The sequence below is a fragment of the Haliaeetus albicilla genome, chromosome 12, assembly GCF_947461875.1.
Source record: "Haliaeetus albicilla chromosome 12, bHalAlb1.1, whole genome shotgun sequence".
Classification (NCBI taxonomy): Eukaryota; Metazoa; Chordata; class Aves; order Accipitriformes; family Accipitridae; genus Haliaeetus; species Haliaeetus albicilla.
In genome coordinates this window covers 32,061,191-32,087,226 of record NC_091494.1, presented here as the reverse complement: position 1 = coordinate 32,087,226, position 26,036 = coordinate 32,061,191, and the positions used below count along the sequence as shown (strand labels likewise).

The window sequence follows — 26,036 nt, the reverse complement described above, 5'->3', positions numbered from 1 at the left end:
GAGAGCAGTGCATTTTTGGAGCAGCAGCTGGAAGCCAAGTAGGGCTCCCCATGGTGACTGGAGCCAGCCCACAACACAACTCTCCTAGGTCAAGCACCAAAGCATGGGCCTCCAGCTGCTGAAGGATAAATCAAATATACAGTTACCTCCTGCCACTGGTAGGTTATTTGCATATGCAATGCTTTCCTTGCATGTGCATGCATATAATTTGCACATGCAGTTATCCCTTGACACGGGTATCTCTCAATTGCCATGCTGTGAGCCTACCCAGCTTGCAGCCTGCAAGGCCACATACTGCCTGCCTAGCAGGACACAGGAGCCAAAGGAGGCTCAAATCCCCCCAACAGCCATTTCCCCCTCACACACACACAAAAAAAAACCCCACCACCTTTTTTGACCGAGTTAAACACCAGCATACCTCATCCCAGTTCATGGCCAAATTCAGCTAGTTCCTTGACTCCCGCATCAAAGGGCTGTGCAGGGCATTAGGAAAGCACACCCCACAGAGATTTAACAACTGTCAGGGCTCGGGAACCTCCTGCTCCACCTGCTCCTCAGCTGCAAAGGGGTCAGGTGCAGCTCCACCTCCACCAGCACAGCCGGGGGCACCGGGGCAATGCTGGGGTGCCCCTGGGCTCAGGGGGTCTCTCATTAAGAGGGAATAAGAGAGAAGGGAAAAAAAACCCCAAAATTAGATACTGAACACAAGGAAAGGGAGGTGGAAGGTAATTCATTATCCTAGCTTACTCCCAGGCCTATTAAATACTACCCATCCCCTTGGTGTGGGTGGTAGGAAATCCTGCCCTGCACAAGGGCAGATGGGATCGCCTCCAAATCACCCCCAGGTGCTTCACGGTCAATTAGAGGCGAGCCTGGAGCAAGGGAGAGGGGTTAAAGATTACGCAAAGGGCCAGGCCAGTGACACAGCCGGGAGCTCCTCTGCTCATCTATATCATAGACACTAATTTGGTTTAATTTACTTCAAAGACTTTCCTGTAGGCTGTGGCATATGCAGGGTTGGGATCTATTTTTCTCAAAAGAGGTTTGAAAGGGGGCAGGGGCCTTTCTTTTGAAAGCATCCCAGGGAGAGTGCTTTGGGTTTTGATTTTTTTTTTTTTTTTTTACAAGGACTCTCTCCAAAGGCAGATAAGAGGGAGCCCTGGGAAATGAAAGCCAAAAAAGTATGTATGAAAGGAAACACAACCGACAAAGACTGAAATGAAGCAGTTAAAGCACTTTAAAATAAAGCCTCTCCCCACCCAGTGCCTGCAGAGAGGCAATAAAACCGTCCTGCAAGTGCTAGCCAAAGATTCCCCCAGGAAAGCACACCCTTTGGGGAAAGTTAAAGATGTTGAATTATCCCCCAGGAAGCGAATAAACCAGGGACAACTCGGTGCTTTTATCCTTTCATCAGTCCAGGAATAAGTGGCTTGTTAATGCTGGGAGGCTTAAGGAGAATGTAAACCCAAGTGAACAGCCATGGGGCTGCAGGGCACGGAGCAGGACGGCCCCTTGGCAGGTAGGGAAGAAAGTGGGAACACCAGGTCCTGGGCTGCAACCACCGACCTGCTCCCTCCCACTCTGTGGACGAGGCAGAGACCAGAGCCCGGGAGCTCCGCCAGCTCTCAGCCCAGCTCTGAGCATCTTTCTGCAGTTTTGGGCAATCACAGCCGTCCTTTCTCCATCCCGTTCCAGGAAAGGGTCAGCACCCCGTTGGGTGGAGGCAATGCCAGACCCAGCGAGGGCTAAGGGGTACCAAACCATACCGGGGACAGACCCTACGGGAGCATCCCCAGAGTTGTACGCTTTCAGGCCCAGCATAGATCATCCTTGGCTGAAATCAGGGTTAGACCCCCCCCCCTAAACACTCCTGGGTGTCTCTGCATCATCTCAGGCACCTCCTAACTTTAAGGCAGGGGACTTCAGCGCTTGCACACACTGATTTGGTGCTCAGCATGTGGGCTAAAATGGCACCTCCTGACCGCAGCCCCCGATGGGCCTGTCCCTGCGAGGGGAGAAGGGAGCTGCGGCAGAGGAAGCACTCCATAAATCACCGCAAAAAGGTTGTGTTCAGGGAAGCATCAATAATCACGCTAAATAATTACGGGGGAAAAAGTTGACCGAGTGAGAACAGGAGGGCTGCAGGGTCAGCGCTGGAGGGCAGAGATGGGAGGGAGAGGTTTGAGGGCAGGTTGGAGGAGGAGGACAGCGGAGGGACGGGAGGGCTCAGGGAGTGGCTAATGGGATGCAAAGAAAAAGTGTTGCTAGACTCGGAAAGCAGGCTGAGACTACTCCAGTCAAGCCCTGAATGGATCTAATTACACATTCCTAACTGTACCCCAGCTCCAACCTACCCGGGGAAAATCCAGCCCTCAGCACCCCTGTATGTGGGAGAGTTTAGCAGGGGAAGTCTGGAGTGGATGGTTTTACTCAAAGCCCAGTCATAGTGGTGGTGGTGTTATAACATTTTTTTTTTTACTAACCTGATTACAAAGTAGCAATAAAACCTGTTCAAATCAAGTGTGGTTTGAGTCCCTTCTTCTGCTAGTCTTGAACAGGGCTGAAGTGGGCAGGTTTGGAGTCCTCCCATCCAGGACAGGTTATCTGACATCATTTGTGTCACCTAAAAATATAAAAACAATAGGAAAAAAAATTGCCACCCAGCTCAGTTCTTGCTGAATGGCAGCAACAAAATGAATGTGGATGTGGTGCATCTTATTTAGTTAATAAAAACAGACTAAGCAGCCAAGGTAGAAAAGAAAATGAAAACAATGATTTGTATCAGGGCTGTTCGATTTACAGTGCCAGGGTCACTTGCCCACACTACTTCCTCCATGCAGATTGTGTAGGATAATTAATTGCATCTTGCTAACAAACATTGCCACTTTGCTAATTGACTTGACTTTGTCATGAGGATGTCTGATGCTTTCTGCAAGGTATTGGCTCTTGACATAGACTTATAGTCACAGATGCTGGATTTGCTTCAGGTGCCTTCCTTGTTCATTAACAGATTCCAGCCAAGAGGATGAGAAGGGACTGGAGCATCTTTAGCTGATTTTGAGATGCCCCCAAAAGCCTGGCCCTCTGCGAAGAACCATGCTCGCTCCCACTCAGTTCATCTTCCTGCACCTACAGCTGAGCACTCCCTGGCTGAGTCACTCTGGAATGAGCTGACTTGTTCATCCCTCTTGCCCCTTGTCAGCCTCTACACTCTGAAGGAAACCTTCCCAGCATGAATTAACGCAACATTGACCAAAGAAGTCAAGCCAGAATTAACTAATTAGCTGGCACTTAGTGATGGCTGTAGCAGTTGGATTTCCCAGGTGTGGTCGACATGCTAGCACCTGCCTTACCTATACATGCAAAGACCATGTTGGTGCCAGAAGAAAGAGGCCTTCACAACGGCAGCCCAAAAGCAGCAATAGCTAACGTGCCCTGGAGGGATGCCCAGGAGGGGAGCACTGCCGCAGGCTTTGTAAGGAGACCCGGCTGACACCCTGGTCAAGGAGACCCGGCTGACACCCTGGCCATTCCCACCTGGATCCGTAGTGTGGCCAAGCCTGGTCCAACCACCCTCTGCTCAGGGCTGCAGGGAAACCCAGCTGCTTTGCCAACCGCTCCCGCCCAGGCTTAGCTGCTCCTGCCTGCACGGGTTTTCGAGCTAGGTCCTGCACAGGGACCGTGTCCCCCTGCACCTCCGAGGGACACCCGTCCGCCGCTCTCCCCGTCCGCCGCTCTCCCCTCCCCGAGCCCGGGAGGGCTCCGGGAAACGCGGCCCGGAGCTGCCCCCGCCCGGCTGCAGCCGGGAGCCGCAGCGGGCTGAGCGGGGAACGGGGGCTGCGACCAAAACAGCTGCTCCCAGGCACCGAGGGGTTTTTTATTCCTACCATAATTTTTCAATTTACAAGGCAGTAAATGAAAGAGGAAGATGAGATTTGCTCAGCGCGTTTTTCAGAAGTATTTACTGCTGAGAGCACTAGAAAAGCCATTTAAACAATTGCTTTTATGATACAACACACATTAAAGAAACTTCCCTAATATTTTTTTCACCCCTCTGCCACTTCATACCACACTGTTGCTGTTTTGTTCAGCTAGCTGTTTTATGGGCTGCCTTGATTTTAATTGGGCTGTAGCCCCAGGGTGCACTGAAATTTTTGAGTCTCATTTAGCTCCGAGTGTGCTTACTGCTGATCAGGCAGAAATGCTGAGTCCGGCCTCAATGTCTTCTGTCATCTCGTGAGTGGGGTGTGGGGAATGGAGCACCCAGTGTGGGTGATGCACCTCTAGCCCAAGTGCTGGTGGTCCCCACATCCCTCATGGAGCTGGATTCCTTGGCCGGGGTTTAGAGGATGGTCACGGTGGCCTTTTGATGTAATGAGGGGCAGATTAAGGCCTGGGAAGTTTAGGCTGGTGTTTAGGAAAGGCTTTTTCACTAGGAAGGGAGCGTCAGGGACTCTCTACCCCTGGAGGTTTTCAAGGCTTGGCTAAACAAAGCCCAGCCCAGTCTATCCTTGGTGACCGTCCCACCCCAGGCAGGAGCCAGGACTAGAGACCTCTGGAGCTCCCTCCACTCTTACTATTAATTATTTGCGCTTTAATCAGCCGTTCCCGGTGGGCAGTAAGAGATGCCGGGGCGGGGGCAGCCCTCCATGCTGCTAAGGCAAAGGCTGGGACCTGCACCCCATCGCCCACCGGGTGATGCTCCCACCCCGGGGGGGGGGGTGACCCCTTCAGCCCTGTCCCTATGGTCACCAGTGGGACACCCTGACCGTCCGCCTTAAGAAATCTCCCCCGCCCCAAGCGGAGAGCGGGGTGCCCCCCCTGCTGCCGGGGTGCACGGTGGGGGGGTCCCCTGCAGAAGTCGGGGCCGTGTCCCACCGTGCCGCCGGCAGCCACCGGGCGGCGACCGCGCACCGCGATCGGGGCTGGGGCCGCGGGTCCCCCCCCCTCCTTCCCCCGCGTCCCCGGCTGGCACCGGAGAAGCCCGGGTTGACTGAATTAAGGCAAAAAAAAGGGTCAAAAGAGCCCGTTCGAAGTCACGGTTGAGAGCCGGGGGTAAGAGGCGCTGGTGACTTCCAACCCAACGGAGTCAACCCAAATGTGACAGTTTGGGGGGGGGGACATTGACTCTGGTGTGAATGGGTGGCAGTTCCCCTTTGGACCCTTTCCAAAAGGGATTCAAACCTTCACGTTGTTTCCACTTCAAAAGTTATCTGGTTCTGCTGCTTTCCAAAATGCATCCCCAGCACGAAGCAACTATGCAACACTGAGTTGTGGACACAAACTGATGCCGCTCACTTGTTTACGCCTTGAGCGGATGAAGAGCACCGTGCTGAGACGCAAAAATGAAGCAGTCAGGTTTTTGGTGCCTTCTGAGATACCGATCCAAAATGAGAAAACCCATCCTTAATTTTCCCACAGGAGTGGCAAAAACCACCTGTGTTCCTACCTACTTCTCAGAAGGGAAATATTTGTCCCCTTTGCCAGGTACGCGGTGCCAAGCCTGGCAGGACCTGGGATGACCACATGCCCCAGTGCTGCAGCTTACGGGGGCTCAAATGCTGCTTCAGCAAGCAAGATACCCTCCTGGGCTTAGTTGGAACTCAGCAAAGTGAGCCCATGGGGAAATACTCCCAGCTGGAAGACCACGACCAGAAGCCTCAGCCGTCAAGTGAGGTGCCAGGGTGCCCATGCCGCGCTGCCCAGGCTCTGTGCTGAGCGGCCGAGATGATGCGAGACAGCTCCTGCTCCGTTCCTTTGGGATGTGGCTGGGTTGAGGGCTTTGGGATCTGGCCTGATGTTAATAACTGTCCTCAACAAGCGACCTTGCAAGAGCCATTGTGTTTCTGCCAGCACCGGTTGCTACATCAGCTCGGATATTTAATAGCCAAATGAATGAGCAAACGGAAGTGTGGACGCTTCCGTGCCAGCCATTAAGGCTGCGCAGACTGCGCACAATGTGCTAATCCCCCCGGCTGGAATTGCACCCCCAGGCTCTGGGTGTTTCGGCACACAGGACTGAAAGGCTTCTGCTGTTTGTGCCGGGTGGCAGAGCCGGCCAGATCCCCCCGGGGCAGCTGATGCTGACCTGAACCGTCCCTGCTCAGGAGACTGGCAGTGGAGAAGTGCCGTCCTGCCAAGCTGCTGCCTGGCTGCTGTCTTTGGGGAGCTGGTGGTCACACCCCGGGAGCATCTTAGGACAGAGGCAGAAAGATGAGCACACACCAGCACGACGACATGGGCCCTAAGCTCAGTTCCTGGCCCCAGCACTAACTCTGGTGCAGTCTTACCCCTCCGGCACAGGTACATCTGCCACGCAGGCAGCCCAGCAAGCTCAGAGCCTCTCTCAGCAGCATGAATTAGCCCACAGATCTGCTACACGGCATCACGGAGACTTTCCGTGGGATGGCCGTGCAAGCAGGCTGGTGGAGTGCAGCCTGGCTCTAACCCGCAAAAACGCGAAAAAGCAGAAGCAACTGAGTTATTCTGACTTTTATTTCATTGCTTCTTAGTCCACACAGTCGGTATAAAATCAGAAAAGCAAAGCAAAAAAAAAAAAAAGAACAAAAAAAAAAAAACCCCAAAACGAAACAAAAACAACAACAACAGCAACACAGTGTCTGGAGTCCTCAGAAGGCAGCCTGGGGTCTGCACAGGTGCCCATTCAATTCATGGCCAGACACATCACTGACACACAGACAGAGGACAGACATCTCGCTCTGGCAGCAAAGACCGGCAGGGCTCCACCCAGAGCTGTTTCTGTTCCTCTTGACCACGGGGGGGAAAAAAGGAACCTCAGTTATAAATGCTTTATTAAAAATAATAGTAAGAGCAAGTCTAAGTACAAAAGCAGTTATAGCTCATTTATATTACACAGAATTACTTCTCATTTCTAGCTTTGTTGTTTACCTCACGATTGTTAACTGAATTTCCAGTGAATAAGGTTAAATGGCTAGCAATATAAGGAATGGTAAATAGATAGCACCATTTCATATATCTGGTATTTGATTTCATAGATATACTGGGTTTGCTTCTTTCTCATCGGTAGTTTAGCTCCACGGCAAGGAAAAAGCACGTTTCACGGTTGGGAGCATCAGTGCCCCGGCTGCTCGGCACGGCACGGCACACACCCCAGCCCTGCTGGCACAGGGGGCACCCCCAGAGCCCACCCGGGCGAAGGAGGACAGCCCTTGCTGGATTGCAAGTCAACCTAAGTGATTTAAAAGCCCAAATTCCCAGCGGGTGTGGTGGCAAGGCAATGGGACTTAGGCACATAAGTCATTTAGGCACTTGGGGCAATCAAAGCCTTTGCTCCGAAATCCTTCAAACCTTTCGGAAGCATCTCCCGTCAGATCTGGACATGCACTTTGGTTACCAGGATCACAGCACGTGGCAGGAGCGGGGACCAACCCTCCAGCTGGCATAAACAGACACAACTCCAATTTACGCCAGCCTAAAACCAGTCAGAGCTGGGGTTTTCTGAAGGTTCGATACAGGCTGGGATGGGGAAGGAGAGTTCAGCTCAAAGAGGATTTTGCATGAGAGAAAAATCACCGCGCTCTTGTTACACTGTTAGGAGTAATAGTTCCTTAGGCACTTGCTTTAGGCTTTAAAACATAGCGTATGGTCAACAAAAGCAAACAATACTATGTACATATATGTAAAAAGTGTTATAAATAGGTTTTTTAAACCATAGATACTATATACATCTTCAATTAACAAGTAACCCTTTGAGTGTTTCCTTTTGGGGTCGGTTGGGTTTGGTTTTGGTTTTGCTGGGAGGGTTTATTCCTTTTTTTTCTTTTTTTTTTTGGTTAATTTTCTTTTCCGTTTTCTCGTCTATTTTCCCCCGCCTCCGTCTCCTCCGTGGACGTCATGAGTGCCCTTGTCACACCACGCCGCCTCCCGCGGCATCACTCGCGCTTCCGTAGGATGACGTAGACGATGCCACTGGCGAGGGCCAGGGGGAACGCCAGCCATGCCAGGATATAGGCGAAGCCGTAGGAGGTGTCTTCTGAGGCTTGGTGCCAGTCCGTGTGCCTCACTGTGAAGATGGCCGCGGCGCTCATCACGCAGAGCCCTGCCAGGGAAGCGCATATAGGAAGGGGTTAGAGATGCCACGCACGGAGCAGTTCCCTGCTGGAAACCCAGAGCCAGAGAGGATAATAGACAATACCAGCATGTGAAACTTTTCATTTTTGCCCCCTTGTATCCCATCTCCTGGAAAACTATGGTAGGATTTGGAGGGTGGTGGGGATGGTGTGGTCTCTGCCCTGGCTGCAGGTGAGTGGGGATATCTCTGCCAGGCTCCGAGCAAGCAAAGCCAGAGCCCGTGGGGCAAGCAAAGCAGAAGCCCCTGGAGCAATCAAAGCCAGAGCATCACCTGGGCTAACCCATCCCTCAGGCAAGCACCGGGCATCCCCCAGCTCTGGGCTGCTGCTCCGGACCAGCCCCGCTCGTTTAAAACCCAGACTGTAGCCTGAACCACCCTACCAGAGATGCTGCAAGAGGTCAGACACAAAACCCCTTTTTTTTTTAAAGCACGAAAGTTTCTTTATCACCTGCCCAGGCAAACACAGCCGGGGGCCACGAACGCTCTGGCCGGGCAGGGTCTGTGCCCTGTGATCCCCCGTCCTCCTCCCGGGCTGGACGAGGAGCTCAACTGCAAACCCTGCTCTCTGCAAGCCCTGCTGTGCCCAGGGCTTGTCCCTCTTCCCCGGCTCCCGGCATCCACCCTCGCCTGCCAGGGGCCAGCACAGGTCCCCAAGGGCTGTCCGGCCGGGCCCAGCTCCGGTAGGCAGCGTTTAAGCTTTGTTGCAAAAACAACCCATCAGCGTTGGGGACTGCCCAGAGCTAACACAAAGCCACCTCTATTTCTGCCTGAAAACAAGCTCTTTCAGTCAATCCCAGCAGTTCTATTATACAGTCGTGGGGCTGTTGTCGGAGCCGAGTTCCAAATCCCCTGCACGGACCTCGGGACCACCTACATTTAACCACCGTGATATTTGAGCTGTAATTCCACTTGACACTGCTCCTTTGTTCTGGGAAAGTGCAGAAGTGGGAATATGTTTCATTAATGCGTCGCTGGTGCAGTTTACATTCTCTAAGCAAGAGAACCAACTCCCACTGCCCCAGCCCCTGCAAAGAGAGCACAACAATTGTCCGCCGATGCTGGTGGGACAGAGAACAGGCGTGCGGCCATGCCGGTCACCTACAGACAGCAGAAAATACAGCTGCAATTGTCCACATAAGGAATTTGGCAAAATGGAGGCAACTGTTATGACTGCACTTCTGCAGCATCTGCACTGGTTTTGGCCCGGAGAACATGCTTGGGAAGTGAAGGACAGTTGCATTCAGCTGCTTGCACCAATGTAAGCAGTAATGCATCACCACTTTAGAGCCTGATTTTAAGAACACGCTCTAGTCTTGCTTTGAGAGGCCAGGAGGGCAAATGCTACCTCATCTCTGTTCCTGCAGGTTTGTGCATGCTGCCCCAGCCCTGCAGATGAACCAGGCTGGGTGCTGGTGCATGCTCAAGGTTAGCTCTCCAAAGCAGGTTTTTGCAAATAGCTGCGGGATATGTGGAAGGCATAGCCCTTGAGGCTGAGCCCACCCTCTCCACCCCATGGGGACAGCAGGTCTAGGGCGGGAGGGATGAGAAATGAGGGATAAAAGCGATGCTGATGCTGGAGAGAGTGATGGAAAAGTTGGGTCAAACCCTGAGAGGCCCAAACCAACGTCTCTCCCATGCTCAGCTTACGCAGCTAGGAAAGTTACCCCTGGATGTGATGGACGCAGCAAGGATGGAGCAGAGCTGTAGAGGGCCTTCTGATGCCTTTGCAATGGCTGAAATCCCCTCAGGGCAAATTCAGCTAGACTTCGGGGCATGTTTCCAAGCAGTGTGGAGAAGGTGCTGGGGATGCATCCTGCCCTGCTGCTACACAACAGACCCAACCGACCTCGTGCATCTGCTCTTGCCCTTACCTCTGCTCCCCAGTTCCCTTGAGCCACAGCTGAAGTCATACTGGAGACCAGCCCCTGCCCCTCAGGCACCGCTGCCCTGCTCTACTACCCAACAGCACCCAGTGGTTCTGCCCCTAGCACCCGCTGGTTCAGGTCCAGCATTGCTGTTGCTCAGGCTCCAAAACTGGAGACCCTGAGCTTTGCCAAGCTGCATCACCCCAGGAGGAGTTGCAGGGTGATGGAGAGCTTCAGGAAGAGCCTTCTCATCCCCTCCCAGAAGGAGGGAGGTCCTCTCCAGCTCTGCTGGAGCCAAGAACAAAGCACTCAAGCAGGTAAGACCCCGTCCCTGGCAGACCTGCAGTAGGATTTTGTGGTGCCAGGGCTTTGCAAGGTGTGGAGGAACACCTGCAAAGCCTGAAGGCCACAGGAATTTCCTCCATTGGCTTTAGACAGCAGTGGCCTTCCACGGCAAGCTGCAAGGAAACCACATCAGGTTCAGCTCCTTTGACCAGAGCCATCCATACCTCCAGGTGGGATATCCTGGCAGCGCTGGCAGAGCCATGTCGTGTTTCCTACCAACAACCCTGAAATTTAGGGTCACAAAGACCACAACTGCCCTGAGCCCCCTCCTCCAGCCCTGGCCAGGGACAACAGCAAGGATGGCCACCAGTGCCCACCTCTGCATGGTCCATCTGGACTCAGACCTCTGCCTATGGGTCCCCCAGGCCATGAGGAAGCTTCAGGGGGATCAGGTCACACTTTTCCTGTCCTTCATACTGGTAGGGGATGGATTTGACCCATGTCTCAAGCCCAACAAGGAAAGAGACGGTAGGTCTATGGCCTGACCTTCCATCCCCTTAGGACACCCAGCACAGCATGGACAGGAGGGTTGCAATCCCATTTTCTCTTCCTCTGAGAATGAGGAATCACCAACAATCACTCAGGAGAGAGAAGCCTTCTGCTCCCAGATCTATTAGACAAGCTCTCAGGCAGATAATTGCATTATTAATGCCCATTTCCCCTCCTTGACTCCATGGCTGTAATGGGTTTCTACACATCTATCTTTCCAGAGACGGTGAACTGATCTGAACTCATCACCTGCATTATGGCCAAGCAAATACACTTACAATAGATTTCATGCCACACTTGCTAAGAAAGGTTAGCTCTAAACTTTTCCAAGGTTTGTGAAGGCCAGTCACTTAGAGGATGCTCAGAAACTCTGTCTAAATTCAGTGGATGAGTTTTTCCATGGATTCAGTGGCAGGACTGAGGGTGGCTTTTAGTTTAACATCTAAAGCTCTAGTAAACAATTAGTCTCCTTCCCAGACAGTCTGTCATAATTTAGCCAGAACCTCATTGCACAATTTAATTTTTCTAGTCCAAATGCTTGAAAATCCTCTCCACTGTTTTCATACGTGGAAACGTAAATGGAGGCAGTGGCTTTACAGCATCTATATTTGGAGAAATGCAACGTAGGACACGAACCATGGCTCATTTCCAGGGCTGAGTTCTTTAAGAGTTAAAAATAGTAGCTGACAGTTCAAAGTCAGCTGGCTCACCCTGCACGCTCCAGTGGCTCTTTGCTGATGTGGAAAGCACCAGGCCCCCTTATGGCAAGTTTATAAATAATCCTCGGATCCTCTTTTGCCAAAAGAGGATCGTCACTACTTCCCCCACCCCGCCTGCAGTTGCGGAAACCTCGCCCAGCCCGGCGCAGGTGGATCCCAAAGCCAGCGCAGCCACCCTGGACCCTCAGCGCCCCATTCCAAGCCACTGGAAGAGCGGGCAGAGCCCCCGGTCCGGCAGCCCCCGCGCCCTGCCTGCCCCACCGCCCCGGACCGCTGGCACAGCTCTGCCTCCGGCGGGTCTGGCACTCTGCCCCTCCGACACCTCCCCGGCCGGGGCAGCAACCCTCTTGCACCTTCCATGACACAAGGGCAGAAGAGCTTGGACAGCTAACGCCCTGACAGACAGATCCCATCCCAGGGCATGCGAGACCTCAACAGACACAAATTATTCACCCCCTCTTCCCTTCACTGAGCCACATGGGAGCCAGCTCCGTGATCCTCCTGCTTCGGTACCCAAGAGCATGCTCGTTTCTACCATTGGCCTCTCCTCTGCTTGAAAGCCCTTTCCCCACTGGTGACAGCCCCATCAATCAGCCCCCACTTACCGGCAAGGATTTGGAAGATTCCAGTAACATAAAACCGCCCGCCCTTGGTGAGCGTGAACAGCTGGCAAAAGAACAGGAACAGGGACAAGACGCTGAAGATGATGGAAAGGATCATCATCGCTTGGACAGACTGCAGCCATTCTGGGGAAAGACAGACAGACAGAAACCTCAGTGTGGGCACCACAGACAGCAAGCCCCCACCACAGCCCGTGGCCTCGGCATCATCCCCCGTGCCACCATCCCGCCCCCGGTTCCCATTAAGTTTCTTAACAGCTGGGGGATGTGGCCACATCCAGCAGGTGAGGTCCTCAGCACGGGCACGATGCTGCCCAGGATTTAGGATGACGTGTGCATGGACCAGCATGCTGGGATAAAACGAACTGCAGGGCCACATGCTTTCTCAGGGAGCATTTCTAATAAAATATGAGCAGCAATATCAGTCCCAATCTGAAGTCTGCAGAAACCAAGACAAAGCCTCTCCCCCAACTTCATGTCAGGCCCTGGGAGTTCAGCTGTACTGGAAACACAAAAGCCATGTGCAACAAGCCATGAGACACCGAGCTGGCCAAGCTCAGAGGTAAAATAAATACATAGCTAGTGAAAACACCCTCTGCCCTTGTAGAGTCAAACTTTTTGGAAAGAGCCTTCCCCAGCTGCCAAACACAGCTGCCTCCCGGAGCAGACCAGTTAAACCAGCCCCTGCGTGAGTCACTGCCCAGCTATTTCCAGGCTTCGTGGGTGTGTAACTCCCCGTGTTAAAAAAAAATAAATAAATAAACAAGCAAAATGCAGCTCCATCCCATGAGCTTGAGAGAAGGAGGCAGTGGCTCACAGCAGCGGGAAGGGGCTGTCCTCACAAGTACCTCTGCCTTTCCCTTTCCTTGTAAAGTTTGAGATCAAAAGGAGTATTTGCCGCTTTCCTCGAGAGGTCTTTAAGGATGCAACATCAATTAATTCACCACGAAAGCCAGGCAGGACTCGGCAGAGGTAAAGTGAGGCACAAACCGCCCAGTGAAAGGCAGAAAAATCATGCTTTGGGCTGGATCCTCAGATAGTCAAGAATTGGGCAGCACCGAAGTCTCAGTCCCAGTCCCACGCTTGCACTGCAGTTTTACCACCACCAGCTTCGCTCTCCCGGCTGCACACTGCAAGAAACAGCTTTCTGCATGAAATAGCTGAAACATAGCAAAACTTCCAAATAAAGCTACGCTTCAGCTTAGCAACCTTCAATACTTGGTGCAGCCAGTGAGGCCATTTGGGACTGCCCAGAGCAGTCTCTGGTCCCAGAGAAGCGATCACGCTTCCCCACCAAATCCTCACAAGCTGCACTCATGGAGGTGAGAGTGGAATTTGAACTGGAGAGTGAGGTACGGCCTTCAACTAGGACGGCAATGACGATCCACGCCTGTGCCTTTCCAGCAAATCCATGCCTGCAGAAAACATCCTGTGCAATTCAGTAATGTCTAGTGTGTTTGACTTTGGACCATCAATTCTACCTCTTGCCTTTGCATCTTGCCTCCGGACGTTCACGCAACGGAGCAAATTCAGGCCCTGCTCATCAAAGCAGACTGAAACCAGCCAGAGAGGCCTCTGCTCATTGCAGACAGCTTTTTCCTTCCCCTCCTTTTCACGCCTCCCATGCCAAACTACTCTGCAGCATTAACACACCCTGCTAAAGAGCTGCTGCGCTTCACTCGTTTCGGCACCACCGGGTTTACATCCATGTGCACCAGTTGCTGCCGTTCCTTAGGAAGGAGCAGCTATCACTGCTGTCACTTCCAGGAAATCCCAGTGTGGTTTTCACACTGATGTGCACACAAAACATCCCTTATGTTTCGCCTATCTCAGCTAGCCAGGCAGGGAAACCCCCCTGCCTCGACCCCACCTGACCCTTCAGCTCTGGCCATGCTCGACCAGTGGGCAACAGAGGGGATAAGGCAGCTCAAGCGCTGCTAAAAATCAAGTCATAAATCATGGCTCAGGTGGGGTCAGAGAAGTATGGTTAGAAGATGTCCAGCTGCTGAATTGCAATCTCCTTCCATGCTTCAGCACACAAAGGGCTCCCTCCCATCAAAGGTCTGGGAAGTTGAGCTTTCAGCTCACGCCTTCCCAAGCCCTAAAGCCGTGTCCAGCTCCGTGCACCAGCTGAGCCAAAGCCTGCCCGGCCCCAAGACCTGCAGTTCGGTCCAGGACCCAGGAAGCCAAGTCTTTTGTGATTTCAAAGGCCACGGAATCCGGCAGAGAGAGGAGCCCTTTCTGCTCGGAGGTGGATGCTCCAAGTGCCAGTTATTTTAAGAGAAGGCTGTCTAGACGGAAAGCTGAGCTGAGCTGCCCTTTTAATTGCATCCGCCTCCCCGTGCCTCTTTTTTGGTTCTGAATCCAAATGATTTATACAGGCTTTGCAAAATCCCATTGTAATAAAAAGCCATGTCAGAGTAATATAAAGGCAGGCACTGAGAGAGAGGGGAAAGCCCTCATTGACCGGAGGGGTTTCGGCAGCCAGCCGCACCGCCCCGCGGCAGCCAGAGAGCAGCAGTGGCACGAACTTGTGAGTAGGGAAATCAAGAGATGATCCCACAGACCAGAGCTCCGGGCCTGCTCACATCCAGCCCTTTGCTGACTTTTATCAGCCTCCTTTGTAAAAACAAGGGGCAGGATCCCCAGCTCATGACTCAGAGACCCACAAGTGCAAGCTGCTATACTCACCATTAAGTCCAAGCCCAGCTGCCCACAGACTTCAGCTGTATTAGGATAGCTAATTGCCTTTAATTCATTTGAAAACACACTATAACTGCAGATAGTATTGCTACCTCCTCAATCCCATTATGCTTTTAGGTCCTTTGCTATTAGTGCTGTGTCCTACCTACAGGCTTTTAAAAATAAAGCGCGTTTCCCACAGGGAAGTCTGGGCCCTATGAGTTGTATCGCAGGGCTGTCAGCACTGTTTACTCCCAGACTGTTATTTGTGGTTTCCCCTGGGCAGCAAGTCAGTTATTCCATTTTTCTGCTGCATCTCTTCAGCTCCGTGTTTATATCTTTGTTCTTCAGGAGGAGGAAGAAAAGGAAACAGAGTGGAAAGGACAGATAACACCCTGCATACCGCTTCCGGAGCGGACCCATTGGGAGCGTTTTTAGAGCCCTTTCAGGCAGTCAGAAACAGAGTAAGAAGTTTTTACAAAACAAATTTCAAAACTTCCCTAAGCTCTGCAAGTCCTGATGTGCTCACGCTACTACTTAAAACAACAGGGAAAAGACTTCACCCCTGGGATGGTGAAGACCACATTTCAACTGCCCTGAAGTCTAACATGAAAGAAAGAAACCCAGAGCAGAAATTGAAACCTAGAGCAGGAATTGCAGCTGAACCACACTCCCCCCGAGAAAGACAGTAGCTAACCCAACCCCTTCCAGCAAAGCCCCAGCCCTGTTTGCGGGGGGGGTTATACCCAGACAATGGGTGCAGCTGAGCAGGATTGATGGGGCAGGCACAAACATGTCCTTGGCCACGAGCAGAGGGCCTTAAAGGACAGGCATTGGCTCCCCAGGGTTTCATTCACTGCTCTGCTGCAGACACCCTATCCTCTTTTGACCCAGCCAAGGAGAAAGACGAAAGTGCAAACTGAAAAGAAACTTATCTGAGCGATCAGCTTATACACTCGCTGTAAGACATCACTAAATTAGTGCTATGCATTAAAAATACCTGTGTGCTGTGACCTGCAGCTGATGGTAACATTTTGCACATATAGCTTTCCCTTCGCAAAATGCATATGCACTGTACACTTAAAAAGCAACCACCTCTGGGGAAGAAAACATCCACTAAGGAGGTAACTGTAGCATATAATATATACAAAACTAAAGGGAAGAGAAATTAATGACATCTGCATGGTAAAACCTGCTCCTTCAATGCTGCAAACTAAATATCAGCAGGGTCAGGAACAGCATATGCATCTACTGGCAGAAAGGTACCAGCCCAGGTCTGCCAGGAAAAGACGTATTTTCTGAGCAGAGTTTTTCCAAAGCAGACTCTCGGGCTTCAAGGTCTGACCAAGAACCTGAACCCAACTTGCATCCTCGCCTATGAAACGGACAGGTCACATCACAAGCACTGGGGCTTGCAATGGTTTTAAACCTTGATATTCAAACACCCCTTAAGAGGGTTGAAAAAGGGTGAAATGAAGATGCAGAAATATTAGCTCAATTGCATCATTCTTCTGGGCCTGAACTTCAGGCTGCTGCCCCTTGGCAACTCACTGTAGCAACCCAGAAAGGCAAAAAAGCTCAGCTACCTGCAGAGCTATTCCTGAGCAGCACAGACAACCTCCCCTGCGACCACCCACAGCCCCACCGCTCAGAGTGGACATATCTCCTGTTGAAGAGAACAGCCTCACAGTTCGTCAGCCACATGCAGCAGACCTGCTAAGCTCTCCTAAGGAAAGAAGAGCTCCATGACATTGCAACTTTCTTCTGCTTCAGTCCCAGACCTCCCACCAGCCTGAAGTCAAACCTTCCCAGACCATGCTCTGGGCTGCTGGATGCTTAAGCTGGGAAAAAGCAGGTTTTTCACCCAACAGTTGTTCCTTTCCTGTCCTCCTATGTCTACTCCCTGGAGAGGCCGTAGGGTGCTGGATCAAGGTATTCCTGGAAATCCCACCACAAAAGGGGGATTTTAAAGAGCTGCCAAGGTATTTGTAAGGGCCAGGGGATGTGCAGGTGGGAAACACCTGAGGTGTGGGGAGGCGGTGAATGAAGACGATGCTGCAATTCCTGCCCAAGACTTCCTGGTCCTCTTCCGTAGCTCCCTTCAGAAGGAGATGAAACCCTCAAAGCCCCCTTTTCTCCTCTTGTCCTCTTTTCCTCTCAGCTGTCCTCCCTTCTGCCTTCTCCTCGAAGCTCCATCCAAGAAGTCCCTGAGGCCAGGAGGTCCGTAGCTCTCCAGAGCTGCCACATTCAGATGTCCCATCAGACCGTCAAAGCTCACGTCACGCAGAGGCAACTGCTGCTGCTGCCGCCGAGGCAGCAGAAAGCTGCTGGCACCACAAAAAACACCTTCCAACAGCTCCACAATGCCCAAGCCAGCTCCTCTGCACGACCCTCGGCATGGTGGCTCTGACCTCCTTTTGGTTTGTGTGTCAGAGTGAGCTAAGATGGTAGAGATATCATTTCAGACTTAGGTCCTCCAAAGGGCTTGGGTACTGATTTCCTCCCACTGATTTCAAGTCCAGGCACCAGGAGCAGGGATGGGGAGCAGTGGTGCCCTGACCCACAGGCATGTCGCAGGGGTACACTCAGCCTGTGGCCACGGGGACACCCAAGAGTCTCATCAAGGCCAAAAAAAATGTTGGATTAAGAGTTTCCAGCACTGCACTCTACAGTGGACTTCCCCACCCATTCTTCTGGTTTTGCAGTCATAGTTTGCCCACAGGGTTGCATTCTTCCTCCCTTTTGCTCCTCTTCTATGGGCCAAAGCTCCCCATCCTGCAGGGAAGGTTGGCTGACACCCCCCCCCCCCCTTAGGCAGAAATAGGGGAACCAAAGAGGTCTGGAACAGCCAAGAGCAGGGAAAACAGCACTGGTTCCCTACCTCTCCTTATCAGATGCTCTTTGTGAGAAGAACAAGCAACAACACAAACCTGGTTTTAAGCAGAGGAAATCCCTTTCGTATGACAGGGGACATGGTTATGGCAGAAACTGATCTGAAATACAAAATATTCTCCTGGAATACCCCACAGTTTATTTTAGACAACTAAGGGGCAAGCTACAGTCACCCACAAGCTGGCAGAGAGGGGTTCAACCCTGCCCGAGTTAAGCCAATGTTATCTGTCATTAATGACAAAGCAAACCACTGAGGTTAAAAGCTGGCTCTTTGCTACTCTGCTGCAAACTGCAAAGACCCTGAAAAACCAGAGATGTCCCCAAATCAGGATATCTGTACATGCGGTCCATAAGCCGAATGGGGCCAGCTGATGGCTAGAACCTCAAATACAAAGGCTATGCACTATCACACAAAGAAGCTATGCGTTATTTACTGCGTGGCTTCATTATAACAGATTCAGCATCCTTAAATATGGGTAATTTCTTGCTCGTTTGCAGCTGCCCAGCAGAAATAAAGCAAACAGCTGCAACAGCGCTGTGCCCGCAGACTCAGCAAGACCCACAGCATAAGGGCAGAAGGTAACTTTTCCATTCAATAAAAGGCTGACACCATGTGTTGTATCTTTGAATCTTTAAATCTTTGAACTTCTAATTTGCAGAGGTGACTGGACTATCTCCTCCATCTCACTCTCCTGTGCTAGGAAGTGTCCCCTCACCAGTGACAAATTCTCCAAGTCTTGACCGAATTGGTGCAGTCTTGGTTCTTCCAGTGGGCTGGAGGGGAATTTGCCCCCATCTCTTTTTGTTCAGGTACTCTATACTCACTATCGATAATGGAATTAGACATCGAGAAATAATTTTCCTCAGTGCAAGGCTTCAATGCAGCCTTGCAACATCATTTTCAGCCACAAAAAGGATTACAGCAAGTTAAATGGCACCTCCATCTCTCCATACCTTTTCTATGTCATGCAAGTCCAGCATTACTGGAAGAAAGAGTCTGAAAGAATAAGGGGGGGGGGGGGGCGCTGACAGAGGAAAAGCAATGGCTTCAGATGTTTCAGTTATACATTTTAAAGTGGAGAAGAAGCAGTGCAGTTCCTCCTGGGAACAGCTGATGGGTCAGGGCACAGACGCCCCTGCCTTGTGCCAGGGACGAAGATTTTTCCTGCCTCTTCCAGCACAAAGAAAATGCATTTCAAGCACCAGCAGTGCTGGTTAGGGTCCCATCTGCCAGAGCAAAGGGGTTCTGGAAGAGGGAAGGTCAGTGTGCAGAAGAGCAGAGCAATCCCCCACTGCATGGCAGTGCCTGTCCCATTGATGGGAGGTCCATCCCTGCCCACCCGGGCGGTCCAGGGCAGATCTTTGCTCTGGACGACCCACCTGGGTTTTGCTTGTGGCCACCAGATCAGCAAATCATCAGGATCATACAGCTCATGGCACTTAGTAATCATGTGGATTGGCAGCCTGCGCATTTCCCAAAGTTTGGGGTTTTCTTTTCCCTTTAAAAAAGCCAAAAAACATCAGCCTGCCTGTGAACAAGCCAGTCATGCAAAAGCCACAGAGCAGCCACAGGAGAAACGGTAGGAAGACAACAGGAAAAATGTCTCCTGACGTTACAGAAGGATGTAGGGATCTCCACGAAGGTCCCCACTGCTTCCCTGAATTCAGCATTCCCACCAAAACCAGAGGAAGAGCAGTAGAAAGTAGCAGAAAAAAAAATCTCCTTGCCTGCACAAGAAAATCAGTTGTGGAGAGAAAAGGCCATTTTGGGGGGAAAAAAATATCGCTGTCTGGAAATTTGGGGTGGAATCTACTCAAGAGCACTTGAGCAGCTCAGGTCCGGCCGTGTGCCCCGTGTCTGCAGTGGGATCGCACAGCTGGGGGCTGGCGCGCAGCCGTGCCGACACACAATTCTGGGATTCAGAGCTAAATTCTTGAGATAAGTCTTTTCCAGGAATGTCTGACAGCGCAAACGAAGCAAAGATTGCAACATTTTTTCCATAGTTGTCGACCTCTTGAAAAAAAAAAAGTCATTATCTAACAAGCAAATGCAGAAATCAAAGCAACAAGCAGGCAGTTGTAAAAGGCAAAGAAGTGGGCATCTGCCCCCGACCTGGCGTTTCCTCCTCCCTCCCAGCGCTTGCTCCCATCAGGACCACTCAGCCCTCACATACCCAGGGGGTTCAAGCCGTGCCAAGACGCATTTGGGAGGTGTGAGGGGTCCAAGCCGTGCCAAGAGGCATTTGGGAGGTGTGAGTTCAGCCTCCACTGAGGCCAGCTCCATCCTGTGCCCGAGGTCTGCTAATGTCCCAGGGAGCCATGGTCTGACAGTCCTCCTGCAGTCAACCCTTGAGTTGTTTTGCTGCTTATTCCACCCCCATGGGGTAATCTATAAGGTTAGGAGCACGGTCCCAAACCTGCCCCAGCGTTAAACACAAGCAAATCTTGCTGGCACCTGGTTGTAGCAAGTTCAGCTTCTTGTTGGGCATCCATGTATGGGTCATGTAAACAAAAGGGTCCCTGGGTGGCAGGACAGCAGGCGAGAGGAGGTTCATCCATCCTCACCATGCTGAGACCAAGGGGAGCATCTCAGCACAACAAACCCACCGCTCTGGTGCTACGGCAAAGCCCCCACCCATGCTGAAAACAGGAGACCCAACCCTACCTGATTCCACATATTCCGAGTACTGAGTACCACTCCTTTTCAAAAAGAGAAGAAAAAATAACTGCACTACAGCGGCTGCTGCGATGGCCGGAAGAAAAACTGCCTCTATGTAAAGATCGAATTCTGCCAAAATTCCCGAACGAGGATTTCTTGCTCTTAGCCCAGAGCAGACCTTGGCACTCTGTGATTAACCGTTAAGCACCGTCCTTGGCACAGGCACAGAGAAACAAATTCTTAAGGCTTTCTACAACCCAGTGTAGCATGCACAGCCTGTGTTTTGAGAGAAATTTAAATGAGAACGGTTTGTGGTATTTGGTATAGGATCTTTCATATTTTTGAAAGTAAGCATATTCCTAGCAAAGAGAGTTTGAGGAGAATAACAAGGACCAGGCAGGGGATGAGCATAAGCCTTGGAGCTGGCCCTGCCACAGCATCCTTTCCCCATGTCCCCGCTATCACTCCAAATAGTGGCCAACTGCAGCTCCCCTGGCAGCGTAGGGGCAGTGGGACCAAGGGGCTCGGAGACGGGCAGCAGGGAGGGAGGGTGCAGGGATCCACCGGGAATGATGCTGCGTGATATTTTTATTCTGTTTTTACAAACAGATTTTAAAAGCCTTGCGTAAGCCTAGCAAATATCTTTTGATTTTGTGTTCCTACAGCACCGGTGAGCTCTGGATCCTGCATCCAGGATCCCACCAGATGAAGACTGGTCCTCAGCAGCACTGCTCCCACACCCCTGCCACGGCGTGGATGGGGCAGAAGCTTTTGCCCAAGCAAAACCCTCTTCTCCTGATGCCAGAGCAAGGCCTTCATATAAATAAGAGCTGGCAGAGAGCTCTTTAAGACCTGAGCACAACACACCTCTACGCAAAGAGCAGCCCACTGGGGCACCTTATCAACCAAACTCAGTTGCTCGACCGCATTTTTAGCAGGGCCATCTTGACTACAGCCCCTTTAATGTTAAAAAATCATCGCTGGAAGGGATCCGGAGGGAAGCCCCTGTTTGAGCAACTTCTGGGAACGGGGCAATATAGACTCACAACACCCAGCAGGACAGTCAGACATGGAGGAAACCATCCCAGCCGCATTTTGGACAAGCCCCTCTCAACACTGACAACTCCCCAACATACAGCATCCTGCAAACACCCAGAAAAAGCGGTGCAGGTTTGAAAAGCAAAAGATTTGGGGAGGCTTTACAGCCCTCAGCTCTGGGACTCTGGGGGGGCAATCGCTGCCTTTTATTTCAAAGCGCAAGGTCAGCAGTTTTGGAGCATGCATGAATGGCCGTGAAGCAGCCTGCCTACGCTGCAGATAGCCAGCACCGGCCAACTGCTGATGAAGGACATGGCTCCAGAAGGCTCCTCGGCTGGGATGGGATCCAACCGCTTCCTGGCCGGCCCGGACACCACCAGGCGTCAGCAGAGACCCGCAGCGGTGGCTTCGCTCCCACCAAAACCAGAGCCTGGGCCCCTGCAGGGAAACACGCCACTGATTTCAGCCCGGGGAAGATAAGAGCTTTGCATCCAGCGGGCTGGGGACTAGGGTGACCTGAACCTCCAAAAACTTCTGACAGTCTCCCATCACCATGAGACCCTTTGAAGTATTTAGTGCTCTCCACTGCAGTCATTCCTGCCTTGCCAAGACCACGTGGCATCAGTTTGCTCCTACTCCAGGACATTTCCAGGGTAGTATGACTGTGCTCCCAGTGACATCGGTATGATTCACAACTGGTTTCACTGGGGGTTACACCAGGAGAATCTGTTTCCACGGGAAAGCAAAAACCAGGCTAACGGAAAACAAACGCTGGACACAGCACTGCTGGCATTAGTCCCATCTTCTGGGGAAACTGAGGCACAGGCTTGCCTGACTCCCTGAGCACAGATTTCGTGTTACTGGTACCACTAGGTGCCCTGGAAACTCTGTGTAATGGCTTCTTAGCAAGCACTCCTCCCGTGCTGACCTCAGCAAACAGCTCACTGGGTGATGTCACCCAGCGTGACATCAGCCTTCACCCAGCTTAGTCCAGAGGTAGATGTTCAGCCACCCCAGATGTGCAGGTGCCACAGGGGCCATTTCAGCAGCAGGACAAAGAAGGGCCCGAGCACTCAGCACATCCCACATGCAGTACTCGGCAGCACACCACAGGACGAGCGGTGTGCCCAAAAACTCAGCCTGTCACAGCAGCAAAAAGCAAGGCAGATCTCTAGACAGGGGACAGGGTGTCCTCCAGAGACACGCCAACCTCGGGGCTCCACATGCATCTTTAAAACACTCTCACAACCACAGCAAGAGGGACGTGTGCTGAAAATGGCCCGTCCACTCCCAGCACTGCAACAGCTGCCCAGCAAACCCTGCTCCAAGGGCTGCCCTGCATTTGTACATCCAAGTGTGATCAAAATGGGCTAATAAGAGGAGACTGCCAAAAAGCGCTTGAACCGGTCAGCTCTGCTGCAGCTGAGTGTGCCGAACCCCCTGCCACAGCGCCACTGGGAGCTGCCCCGCAGCTCGAGGGCAGCAGGGCAGAGCAATGGGCATTGGGTCTGGTACCCATGCAAAGCTGCATCGCAACTTCGGGGACTGCCAAGGGAATCCCCCCGCTGCTGGGCCAGCCCTGTGTCCCCCCACCAGGACACCGGGAATGCGGTGGAGTGCTGACCTTCCATGTGGGGACGGAGCAGATGAGGCAAGGGGAAGGGGTGGAAGGGAACAACTTGGGGGCAATGCAGGGAAAAGCAAGAGGGAACCACAAATATCCTATACAAGCAAATCTCCCTTGATTTCATAAGTCTGGGGAGAAGAATAAAAGCATGAGGCAGCAGCAGCCCTGATTCCTGGGGAGCACTCACCATTCGTGGATGATGTCAGGCAGTGGAAGACGCTACCGGAGGTGCAGTTCTGCCAGAGGTCCGCCGTGTGCCCGCCGTTCACCAGCCATTGCTGCAAAGAGACGCAGCCCTGTGAGCAGGGCCCTAGCAGGAGATGGCAGGCAGCTGCGTGCCCTCCCCCAGGGATTCGGCACTGAGACGCCCCAGTGCGTACCGGCACGCGTGTGCCCGGCCGGGCGCTCCCAGGCACACGCTTTTCTTTAGAAAGTGGTTTGGAAAGTAAATACTGGTATTTGCTTTTAGCTGCGTTCACCTCAACGGCAGAAAAACAGAAGCTCTTTATTCTCTTTAAGCATGGACCAAGTCCCACGGGGGACGCACACTTCCCTCCCCTCTGCCGTCCTCGCCTGGTGCCTGGCCGGGCTATTTGAATGCTTCCACGTGATTTCTAATGACTCGGAAGATTTTTGTAACGTCTTCTACTACTATTACCACGCCAAAAAAAAGAAGAAAAAAAAAAAAATACGAGAAAGAAGAACCTGGTGAAGCAAGCCTGGAACTCACCAGCTCCACATAACTGCTGCCTTGAAACCAAGTCAAACCTCTTCCTAAGTAGATGACGTGTTAACTGGGCTCTAGACCAAGGACAGTGCTGGGAACCCTCTGTGCAGCATCCAAGCCCTCAATCTTCCCCCTGCTTGCAAAGCTTAAGCCTTGAAAATTGCCCATCCAGGTTAGGAGACAGAGGCTGTGCCTAATTCACAGCCGCAAAGGAGCAGAGCTGGAGAGCAAAACCGCTGGTGCTGAGGAGCCGGTGCCCAAACCAGCCCCTTTTCAAGGGGTTTTGCTCAGACTGGCTGCATTGGTCCTGGGGGCTGAAGCCCGTTAGCAGGTGGAGCTCCTTTAGGAAAGGGGAGCGCAGTGTCACCCCCACAGAGGGTGTTTTGGGTGCTCTGAGGCTGCTCCCTGATGTGAACCAGCATGGGGATGATGAGGAGACGGGCTTCAACAACGCTCTCCTCTGCGCTAACGGGGATGCCCTGAGCATCCGCTACGGCACGCAACCCGGCGACCCATCAGTTACACCTGACTGCACAAATACGGGGAGAGCTTTCTGTGCAAAATGCTCCAAACCCCCGCTGTTAGCAAGACCTGCAAACGGCAAGTAAAGGTTCCCTGCTAAAAGCTAGGCTGGAAAATAAAACCCAAATAAAAATAACACCTTCTGGTCTTGTCATGCCATGCCACGCCACCGGCCGCTCCCTGCCTCGCCGGTACCCCGGTGCCAGAGAAAAGTCCGTACTTACGCTAACGATGGTGGAGACGAAGAGGAGCACCAGCACGGTGACGTGGAGCACGATGATCCCCAGCAGCAAAAGCAGCATCTTGGCGGTGGTGAAGGGCAGAACTGGAGGGGGAGAGGGATGCTGCTGAGTGTGCCTGTCTCTGTGTGAAGCCCGGCCCCGGGGGCAGCAGGAGGCGCTCCGGGGGCGGCAGGAGCGCACCCGGCTCCGGGCGATGGTTGGGCAGCGCCCAGCTCCGGGGCTTCTTCCCTCCGGCCCCACCGACGGAGCGCGGGGGGGGTGTCCCTGCCTTCTGCCCAGACCCACACCCGGACACCCCCGGGGGGTTCCGCCGAGCCCCTTCCCCGAGCCTGCTCCCCCAAGTCCTCTCACCGAGGGGGCTTCCCGGGTCCCCTCCACTGGGGACCCCCGGGGGGGGCTTCCCCGAGGGGGTCCCCCAGCCCGTCTCCTGCGGGGGGGGGGGGGTCCCGATCCCTCTCCCCGGGGGAAGTGTGCGCTCCTCGGCACCCCCGGGGGAGGGGTCTATCCCGGCACATCTCACCCAAGAGGGCTACCCCGGCCCCTCTCCGCCGCCAGGGGGGTTCCCCTGCCCACCTACCCATGGGACCACCGGGGATGACTCTGTCGGCCCCTCTCCCCATGGGAGCTTTCCCCGGCCCATCTCCCCTGGCGACCCCCGATTGGGGGTGGGGGGCGTCTAACTCGGCCCAGCTCACCCGACGGAGCTACCTCGGCCCCTTTTCTCCGGGGGTCTCCTCGACCCATCTCCCCTCGGCACCCCCAGCAAAGGCTCTCTTGGACCCTCTCCCCCGGGGAGGGCGGGGGGGGGGGTGTTTGTGTGCTGCTTTCCCCAGCCCATCTCCCCTCGGGACTCCCAGAGAAGGAGGGAGGGGTTGCCCTGAACCCCTTCTCCCCAGAGGACCCCTGGAGCGGTGCTGGTGGTGGTGGCGGGGGGGGTGTCCCCCATCCCTCTCCCCTGCGGACCCCCGGAGGGTCTCTCCGGCCCCTCTCCCCCTGGGGGTGGCTGCTCCTCTCCCCGGGAGAGCGCTCAGCAGCGGCGGCCCCCCACCGCCCCCCTCCCTCCTTCTTCCCTCCCTCCCCAGCCGGGCTGGCGGCCCGGCCCGGCCCGTACTCACGTCGCGGCGGAGCCGAGGGGCGCCGGGCGGCGGGAGCGGAGCGGAGCGGGCGGCGGGAGCGGGCGGCGGCGCTGTCAAGTTTCCCCTTTAACCGGGGCCACCGCCCCGCTTGCGTCTGCGGGACGGGGAGGGCCCCGCGCCGGCGCCCGGCCGCTCCTCCTATAAAGGCGGCAGCGCCCGGGTCCCGCTCCCGGCCCCGGCCCCCCCCGAGCCGAGAGTCCCTCCCGGCCCCGTCTCCATCCCCAGCAGCACACACAGCACGGCCGGGCAGCGGGGAGGTTTTGGGCGGGGGTGCCTGCTTGTCTGTCTGTCTATCTGTATGTCTGTCTCGGAGCGGTTGCCACAGCGGAGTGCGAAGCTGTAGGAAGCCGGGACGCTTCC

At 53.4% G+C, this 26,036-nt stretch overlaps 1 protein-coding gene across 1 annotated transcript; it reads right to left on the bottom strand.

Annotated features, from left to right (window-relative positions):
- Positions 1–6,477: 6,477 nt before the first annotated feature.
- Positions 6,478–25,805, bottom strand: PMP22 (peripheral myelin protein 22). Its single transcript, XM_069798908.1, has 5 exons — positions 25,656–25,805; positions 24,523–24,623; positions 23,237–23,327; positions 12,137–12,277; positions 6,478–8,080 (listed from the first exon to the last, which is right to left on the bottom strand). Exons 2-5 carry the CDS (start codon positions 24,598–24,600, stop codon positions 7,914–7,916), a joined length of 477 nt encoding a protein of 158 aa, XP_069655009.1. The 5' UTR covers positions 24,601–24,623; positions 25,656–25,805; the 3' UTR covers positions 6,478–7,913.
- Between the last annotated feature and the right edge of the window lie 231 nt (positions 25,806–26,036).